Raw genomic sequence first — 8,880 nt, forward strand, 5'->3', positions numbered from 1 at the left:
CCTGCTGCAAACCAAACCTTGGCAGGACGGAAGCGACCAGCCACAAATCCCCCCAAGCTGGCTCCCGGCCCAGAGCAGCCTGGGCTGCCACCCACAGCCCCAGCCCTGAGGGAGCTGGCTTTGCATCTGCTGTGGTCATGTTTTCCATCCCAGGGCCACAAACCCCAGTGTCTGGCCAAGCACCCCTGCACCATGCTGGGGATGGGGTGGTAAGGTCCCCCCTATGTCCCCACAGGTGACAGAGCTGAGCTACTCTAGCCTGGGGACATCTGGAGAACTCCCAGGTTCCCAGAAGGTGGAGATTTTCTGGAAAGGAGCTCAGATCCAGCTCTGAGAGCAGGTTTCAGAGGTGAGCTGGAGAAGCTCCAAAACCACGCTCAGGACAGAGCTCGGAGACATCTGCTGCGTCTTGCATGGATGGTGGCCAAAAAGTCAGGAGGTGCTAAAAAAGGAGAGAAACTTTTTTCCATGCCCAAGGTCACTTTCTTTTCACCTCCAGGAGAAGGTAATGGGCTTTGTCTGGGTGGGTGCTGGAGAGAACGGGGCCCGACAGCTGGGCGCAGCAAGCCCAGAGCCACCAGCCCCCCTGATCCCCGGGTACCCCGCGTCAAGGGGGGAGCGACGGGTGTATCGGTACTGCAACGCGCAGCGCTCTCCTGAAAGAGCGTTGCTTTTGCCTGGGACCAGCAGCACCACAGCCACAGCAGCACCCGCTGCCTGGGGAGGCAGCAGCCTCCAAGGCAAGATTTGGGAAACAGCCAGGTGCTCTGGGCACCTCCCGTGTGCTCCGTCTCCACCGGGGCAGCTGTGACCACTTTGCGCCCTTGGCCCTTAAATTGAAGGTCATGGAGCTCTCTTCTGGTTTGGGGGGAAGGTGTCTCTAGGGGGGGGGTGAAGCTGAACAAGGGTTGAAAGGTGAGGGTCTTGGAGCAGGAGGGTGCATCAGCTTGGGTGCTCTCGGTTCAGCACACAGACCTGGCGCTTAGAGAAGTTTATTTCTGAAGTGCTCTTTCAATTGGCTTGATCCTCTCCGCAAAGAGCTTCCCTTCTAGTTTTGGAGGATTTTGCTGCAGTTAGGCTTGAGCATGGAGCTCTCTGCTGTTAGAGATAGATTTTAATTTGATTTAAGTCTGTTTTCCTTAGTTTGCTTATATCTTGGCTTCTAGCAAAAATGAAAAAGAAAAAAAAAAAGTAAATCTGAGAGCCCCTTTTCCTCTGTCCCGTTGTAGCACCTGGGCATAGGAGAAGAAATTCCTCCTTGGATCTTCAGAGGCCTGGAGGAAAAATAAAGCATTTCTGCTGTGTCAGCCACCTGAGAGGCCTCGTTCAGTGACATGGAACATTGAGAGGGAAGAGACACCCTGCTTTCCCGACCAGAGGAAAAGGAAATGTGTGTCTAAATGGAAACCATGGCTCTTGTGCTTGCCGGGAGCATCCTTCCTGCTGGCTGGTGTTTCATGCTCGGCGGAGGTCAGCAGTTCCCAGTAGCGACCCGTGCTGGAGCGCAGCAATCCTGGGCGTGAGTAATGCTGAGATGTTGGATGAAAAGTCTTGGAGGGATGCAGGAGGTGCTTCTGTCTCCTCCTGCCTTATCACGGGGTGGTCGTACACGCAATGAATCATACTGCCTGCTAATATTTTGTCTAGTTTTGTTATTTTTCCCATAAGAAAACTAAGGGTGGCCTTTGTTTGATACTGTTTGAGATGCATTTTCTTATAGATCAAAGCATCGTCTGGTTGGTGTGTAATGAAAAAGCTGGGTATAATTTACAACAGCGCTGTTGGTATAATTAAGTGTCAAAAGAAAAGCATGGAGGAAAACCCTAAAGCGTGTTTCAGAATTTAAAGGAAACAATGAATTTTCTATGTGAAATGCTGACATTCTTCACCAAAAATAGTTTTCTGCAGAGATTCTAACTAGAAATGGATGCGATATGACAAAAAACCCAGTTTTGACAAAAATGTTCAGGTCAGCAGTGTTCATAACTCCTTCATTAACCAGGCAGTAATAACTCAACGTAAAATGCTCTTTCAGTAGCCATTCAGGGTCAAGGTAGTGACTCTGAGGGGGACGGAGCTACTAGGTGGTATTCACATTGGTTTGGGCTTTAAGCAGTAAGGCAGGAGGCCATTTCTCGAGCTTGATTGCTGCTTCTGTTCAGGATGCCCACACAGTTGCTGCTTAGTGAGAAAGAAAGAATATTTCTGGAATTTTAAAATTGATGAAGGCTTTGGAAGTACGTGAGGGACATGCTGAAGTACTGGCACCGTGCTGCCCCACACTAATCTGCTGTGAGCTGCTCATCTTTGTGTCCCCGCATCCCCAAGAACATCTTCATGACAACGCTTTCTCTGTTGCACACGTTTGGTTTTCCAGGAGGTTTTAATTACAGACCTGTGCCTTCTAATTTTTACTCCATTTGCTCCATATTGTCTAATCATCAGCTGTGACAGAGCTGGGGTGGACATGGTTAATGTTTAAGGGAAACGCTGCAGGAGTAGAAGTCCCCGGCGGCAGCTGAGCACCCGCTGGGACAGCTTGTAGGGTTGACACCTTGTCAATGAACATTAAGGGATTGGTTGGGAGTGTTTCTTGTCCCCTCCTCGCTGCGTGCTGGATCCAGGGCAGATGTGCTTCGGGGCTCAGGACCCGCTGCCCCGCGGAGCGATGGATACCCTGGAGCTGCCGTGTCCCAGGACTCTGCTCAGGTGTGGGTGGCTCTGGGGTTCGCCTGGGGGGCTGGTGGGGTGCCCAGCTCTGCTGCCGTGTGCCCCTACCAGGTACTTTGTCCTGCAGAGGCCATACGGCTGCTGCCTGAGAAATCCAGTTAGTCTTCAATATAAAATACGTTTCAAAAAACTTCGCTTTCCTTACGGCTTCAGCACACTTAATGCGATTTTAATACATTTTTGATTGATTTCTGCTTTCCATCTGGGAGCTGCCTGGCCAAGTCCCAGTACAAAACATCGAGTTTTGTAACTTAAGAAGTGTATCATTCAACATTTCTTAATGCCATTGTGGATTGAATTGAACTCAGAGTAAGTGCAACCAGGAATCTTAAACTGTGTATTGCTTTAAAAATGTATGTGTGAGCAGTGTTTTCCTCCTGGTTAGCAAGAAGGAGCAGTGGCCAAAGGGTATCAACCATTTTTAATGAAAACTATTTTTTTTTAAAAATAAAGAAGTGCAAATGCAAAAGAACATTGAGTGAAATCAAGAATTCCCATTGCAGCATTAAGACATGATTAAAATTGGGGATTTAATAGCCTTTATTTAAACAAGTCACCTGAGATGTAAAACCACAGGACAGCCAAGACAAGTGGTTTGAAGCCTGGCAAATCTGAGTTGACAAGGTCAGAGACAGAGAGGGTAAGGAAGGGGAGAAGATGAATTTGAATTTTCCAGCCTGTGTTTAGCAGGGTTTTCACACCACGGGCAGCTCAGCCAAAGCCACTGCAACGGTGCTGCTGTGCCCGTGGCTGGTGCAGATCCAGCACCACCACGGACCAGGACTGAGTTGGGCATGGGATGGGGGAGCTGGCGCATGGTGTCACTCCATGCATTGCCACGCTGACCTCAAAGATGCAAAACCGCAGGGCTGGCTGCTCCTTTGGGCTGCCTCCTTGCCACAGCAGTAATGCTCAGTCTGCATGCAGGTCATGGTGTCACCGCTCTCCTCGGGTCTCTCCAGGTGGAGAAGCTCAAGGCTTTGTAGGCTCAGTTATCGCTAAGAGCTAGTGGGGGACCGCATGCAAGCTGCAAGTAGTGCAGGGGACCAGCATCAGCCTGGAAGTTTAATTGGGGTCTGTGTTAAAGTCAATCCCTTCACCTCATACACCCACTCTGTTTTCTGGGGCACTGGCTGCTGAAGTGAACCTGTTAGAGACGCGAAGTCTGCTGTGCTCTCCACCCTCCCCGTGTGTGCCATGGAGATTGCCAGTCCGAGCACAGCGCTTTCCCCATCAAAGTCCTGAGCTGACTTGACTTTTGAGCTCTGGTAACGTGGGTTGAGGTTACCCCTGAGACCTGCAATGACCCAGCAAGTGGGGACGCACAGGCTGCAGCAGCGTCGCTTGTGTGGTTCCCTGGCTGGCATCAGTCCCTGCTGCTTTCAGAAACACCTTTACGCTCACAGTTCTGCGGGGTGTCTGCCCAAATTCAGCCCCTGCTGGCTTCAGTTCAGATGTGCGCTTACGTTAACCGTAGTACCCGCTCTGAAAACAGCGTGAGGACTCCAGCCTCTGCTTCTGACCAGGGCATGGTTAACGATTCATCAGTGGGGTTTTGTCTTTGTGGCAAACTGGGTTTCAGGCACAAACGTCCTTGTGCCGGAGGACTTGCTGCAGGGACAAGCAGATATATAAGGTGCCCAGCTTTCAGGCAATAGAGTCTTTTTTTACAAGATGAAAGAATTGGCAATTTGCCTCTATCTTTTTTGAGAGCAGGAGTTCCCTGGGCACTTTTTACTCAGCATATCCCATGCTCTGTGGCTTCTTCAAAGAGACCCCACAGATGCTCCATCCTCTTAATTTTCAGTTGCTAGCATGAGGGATTCCAGTCTCAGTGGCCCTATTTCTTTTGGTATGCAATTTGTTACTGACAACGAATTGCTGAAATACAGCGTGTCCCCCACTGAACTGCAGCTCTGCTCAGCTCAGCGCTCTTCCTGACCGAGGGAGTAACCTGGAATAGCCCCTGTGGAGGGGCTGACCTCCCAGCAGAGCCACAGGAACACTTGGAGCTCCATCAGCTCTGTCCGGAGCTCCTGAGAGTCTGTAGTGGTGTTGCTACACAGAGAGCAGTTTTCTGCTCTCACCCTCCAAAGGAGGGCTGTCAGGAATTTATCTTTCTTGAAAACCATGCCGTGCTGTGGGTGGTTTTTAAGAGGTCCTGACAACCAGAAGTGAACCACAACAAAGGCAACAAGAAGGCTTTCCATGTTGAAGCTGTTTATTGCATTAGATAAATACATTTGCAACAAGCTTGAATTATTTCCTCTGAGTGCAGTTGCTGGTAGTATGGCATAATGATTAAAAAAGAAAGAAAACTAGCAGAGGCACTTGTTGCATGCAGCTGAAGTTACTACCAAGCCCAGCAATGCAGTCTCTGCTAAAACAGACCTTCCACCGGCCGTGAGCACAGCTTTGCCGACGGGGCTCGCGGGGTCGGTGTCGGGCGGGAGCTGCAATGATGCCCCTCGGGTGGGCAAGTCCCGACTGAATGCAAATAGGATAAAATCTCTGCTTTCAGCATGATGTTTAGTATTGCTGTTGATTAAAGAGTGGTGAGGTTGTGTGATTGTAACCAGTGGGGGTAAGCAGAAATTAGAATGCATTTACATTACCTATATAAAAAGGATCGCATTGAATTTTACATATTCATGTGAAAAGTTTGGATGTGAATGTGTAGATGCTTATGGAGACCTTTTTCGTCAACAGAAGGATGGACTTGACAGGCTATGCCAGGAAGATAAGTACCTTTTTATTAGAAAATAGAGCTACCCATAGGGATCTTTCCTTTAGGATCTTCAGGAAAATCCATAAAATAGTTTGTACAGCTGGACAAACAGCAAAAAAAAAGAAGTGGCAGACATTCTTGCAAAGCAAACTTGTTAATTTGCTTCCCCAGCATTTGTAACCCTTTGGTCTCACACGGGCTTTGCTCCTGCAAGGGCCGTGCGTTGCTGTCCCTGCCCTGCCAAGGACACAGCGCGACTGACCCTGGTCTCTGTGTAGTCAGACAGTCTGCTCAGAGGCTTAAACTTAAGCACATGCGTAAGCCTTTAGCTGAACAGGGGCTTATCAGTGGTGCATGACAAAGCCAAAGAGTCCTGCATGCAGATAAACATTGAGTGGAGTATTGGCATTGGGAGGAGTGATGGCAAGCTCTGGTCCTGCTCTGCATCAGCTGTGAATGCAGCCAGGTGACTGGCAAACTGAAAGTGTCTCTAGCCTGGAAATAGATTTATTTTGGGGGGTTTTTTTTTGTTTGTTCTGTAAGTAGCCCCACTAGTTTCTTGGTGGGATATGAGATTTTACGACAAAAATGGGTTCTGAACTTTACCCCAAGGAACAGAAGCAATCTCCTTCGATCTAGGGCATCCATTCCTATAGTACAGATAGACACACTCATGAATGAGACACCAATGCATGTGCTCAAAGTATGGTGAACATTAAACATTCATGCTTGAGAAAGTCCTGTTAGTGGTGATTAAATGGCTAGCAGAAACTGAGGCGAAGTAACAGCCCGATGAGCAATCTGGAGTGGGTAACTGAAGCAGTGGATGTGGTCTCTTGGTAGAGCATAGCAGGATTAAAGCCATTCCTCAAATCTCCCGCTTCCTGAATGGGATCTCCTACCACAGGTGAGCAAAAATTGTGCGGTGCAAAAGATCCATGTGAAAATCTCCACGTGCCTCACAGCCTGCTGTTGTGGGAACTCCAATCACAGCGCTGAGCACCTTACATCCAGACTGTCCTCCGAAATCAGTGGAATATGTAACAAAGCCAGGTGCCATTTAGCATGACTCAAAATACTACAATCTTAATGAGAGAGTTAACGGAGGTCTTGACAAGTCCTCTGCCTGGGGAGAACTTCTCTGTTGGTATGCAGATCCTCCCCATTAATTTCACAAGGAAACCTTATTTCCATACCCCTGTCTGAGGCTCTCCAAGCACGCTCTGGTATTGTGAGACAGACAAAACAAGGTGAGAAAAGTTAATATTGTTGTACCCATTTCACCAATGGGTAGACTGAGGCACGTAAAGTGACTTGTGTGATCAGCAAACAAATCTGTCAGAGCTGAGAATAGTAACCTACATGGTCTACATCCTGAATCCTTGTCCCAACCTTTGGCTCCGCCTTTCTCACCCACTGCGCATTGCCTTATGGCAAGAACCTAGAGGTCAGGTAGGATGGTAAGGAAGGGGAGAAATAGTGAAACACCCTTCTTTTGCAGATTTGTGCTTTCAAGTCTTGTCTGCTCATGATGCTTGTTGTGGTTTCAGTACGTACTACATATCGTTTTGGCAACTCCTTACCAACCCTTAAGCCAAACATGTCACTAAAAAAGGCAGCTGTGAACAAAGCGTAGAATTTGGGGGATACAGGACATCAGAATCCCTCAATCCCCACTCTTCAAAAGGTAAATAAATTCCTAAAGGATCCATGTTCACTTATGCTTTCTTCCATAATGGCTGTTTTAATGAATTGAGAGAAGAAAATGTACAGCTATCCACCGTATGAATTTGTGGGAAAATTCGTCTTTCAAAGGTGCCGAATTTCTCCGAGGTAGAATGCGTATCGTTGTATGTTACTGTAACTGTTATGCTGAGGAGCTTGAGACAAAGCTAGGAGCAATGTCTCCTTGTTTATTGTCTTTGTCATTCTATTTGTGTCTCATCCCACTGAAGTGCACATGAAACAAAAGACGGATGAAGTTGCATGTGGAATCACTCTTTGAAAATCACAGCAAGTTCTGTGTAGTTGAAACCAGCAGCATCCAAGCTCTGCTCCATGGACTTTCGGTGGCTACCAAGCTCATCCTAAGTGGTCTGACACATCTGTCTAATCCATAGACCTGTGGCAGATGATAAAATACCTAGTGTTTGCTTGAGTAGGATAGAGTGAGGCGGTGCTACAGGGACAACAGCAGTCCATGACCCCCTTGGGAACTGCAGTCTGAGTGCTTCTGTGTCCTGATCGCTGGAAATATGACTGCAGTGTGGTAGGGACTTTATGTGCAGAACCAAGCGAGGGGAGAATAAATCTGCTCGTATAACCCTACTTAACATTTAGTGCTTTAGTGCTTCTACTTACTGATGCTCTGGGATACAAAATTATAAAATCTGTGCCTTTTTGAAACATAAATATTATGGCTGAGGAAGATAATTGAAGCAATCTAATTCCAGGAAAGACAAATTGTTCTTGTTGCTTTTCCAAATTCTGATTGTTACCCTGGATTTGTGGAGATAATGAAGGGAGGACAACCTATGCTAGACCAAGAATTGTATTAAGAAAAGTCTGGAGAGTCTTATGCTACTTGAGTTACAATGATAACTGTTTGCATTAAAATAAGGGTTGCTGCATAGTAGTAAACTGTGCTGGCAGAACGGCTTGCTGACATCCTGATCTGTTGAGCAAGAATCATTTACGCTGTGTGCTCTTAAAGACATTGCCATTGCCCTGCACATCTGAAAATGGCTGTTTGTGTGTTGGCCCTCCCAGTAGGGAAAGGCCTCCTGGATCGCAGCATTTTATGGCTCTGTCTACTGAAGTCCTTTCAGTCATCTAGATGCTGCTCCTCCCATGTAGATGTAGGGATGGCACTGTAAGGGTCCATGATGACTTTTGCACAGCGAATAATCATCACAATCAAGAAGAGGCAGAGGAAGACGAAACAGGCTAATGTCAGTCCCTTGTCCACATCAACGTACACAGGCTCTGGGGTTGGTCCCTCCATTGCTTACGGCGCTCTTCATCTGGGTTTATATTTACTCCTAACATCATCGACCACCTGCAAAACAAATACTGTCAGACATGAGTGACTAAGTGATTGCCGCGCGTGAGTACGGGCAAACTCGGGGGCAGAACTGGAAACAGAAAATCTCTGTGATATATTCTTGTAGGGAAGTAAACCTGCTGGAAATGTCATAGCTTGGGTAACTGAAAGCTGTGAACAGGAGAAACCTCATCTCCCTTAATTTTGCCCATGAATGCTTCTTGCTAAAATATTAGGCAATAAAAAGAGATGCTAACAAAGAAAAGAGAAGCAGTGGTGGATGAACGCTATCCGCTTGAAATATCTCGAGTACAGACACTGAGGTACAGATGCAGTTCTTGTCTCAACATTTCCCAATCATAAAAATATTTCCTCTCCT

The 8,880-nt window shown here is 47.5% G+C and overlaps 1 protein-coding gene across 1 annotated transcript; it reads right to left on the minus strand.

The window, feature by feature from the left end:
* Positions 1-8,282: 8,282 nt before the first annotated feature.
* CTXND1 (cortexin domain containing 1) lies at positions 8,283-8,462 on the minus strand (the record flags this gene model as incomplete). The annotated part of the gene is made up of 1 exon (XM_082004974.1): positions 8,283-8,462. The coding sequence occupies one exon, from the start codon at positions 8,460-8,462 to the stop codon at positions 8,283-8,285; it is 180 nt and encodes a 59-aa protein (XP_081861100.1).
* Positions 8,463-8,880: the final 418 nt, after the last annotated feature.

The sequence above is a fragment of the Phaethon aethereus genome (genome assembly GCF_964289735.1).
Source record: "Phaethon aethereus genome assembly, chromosome: 12".
Taxonomy (NCBI): domain Eukaryota; kingdom Metazoa; phylum Chordata; class Aves; order Phaethontiformes; family Phaethontidae; genus Phaethon; species Phaethon aethereus.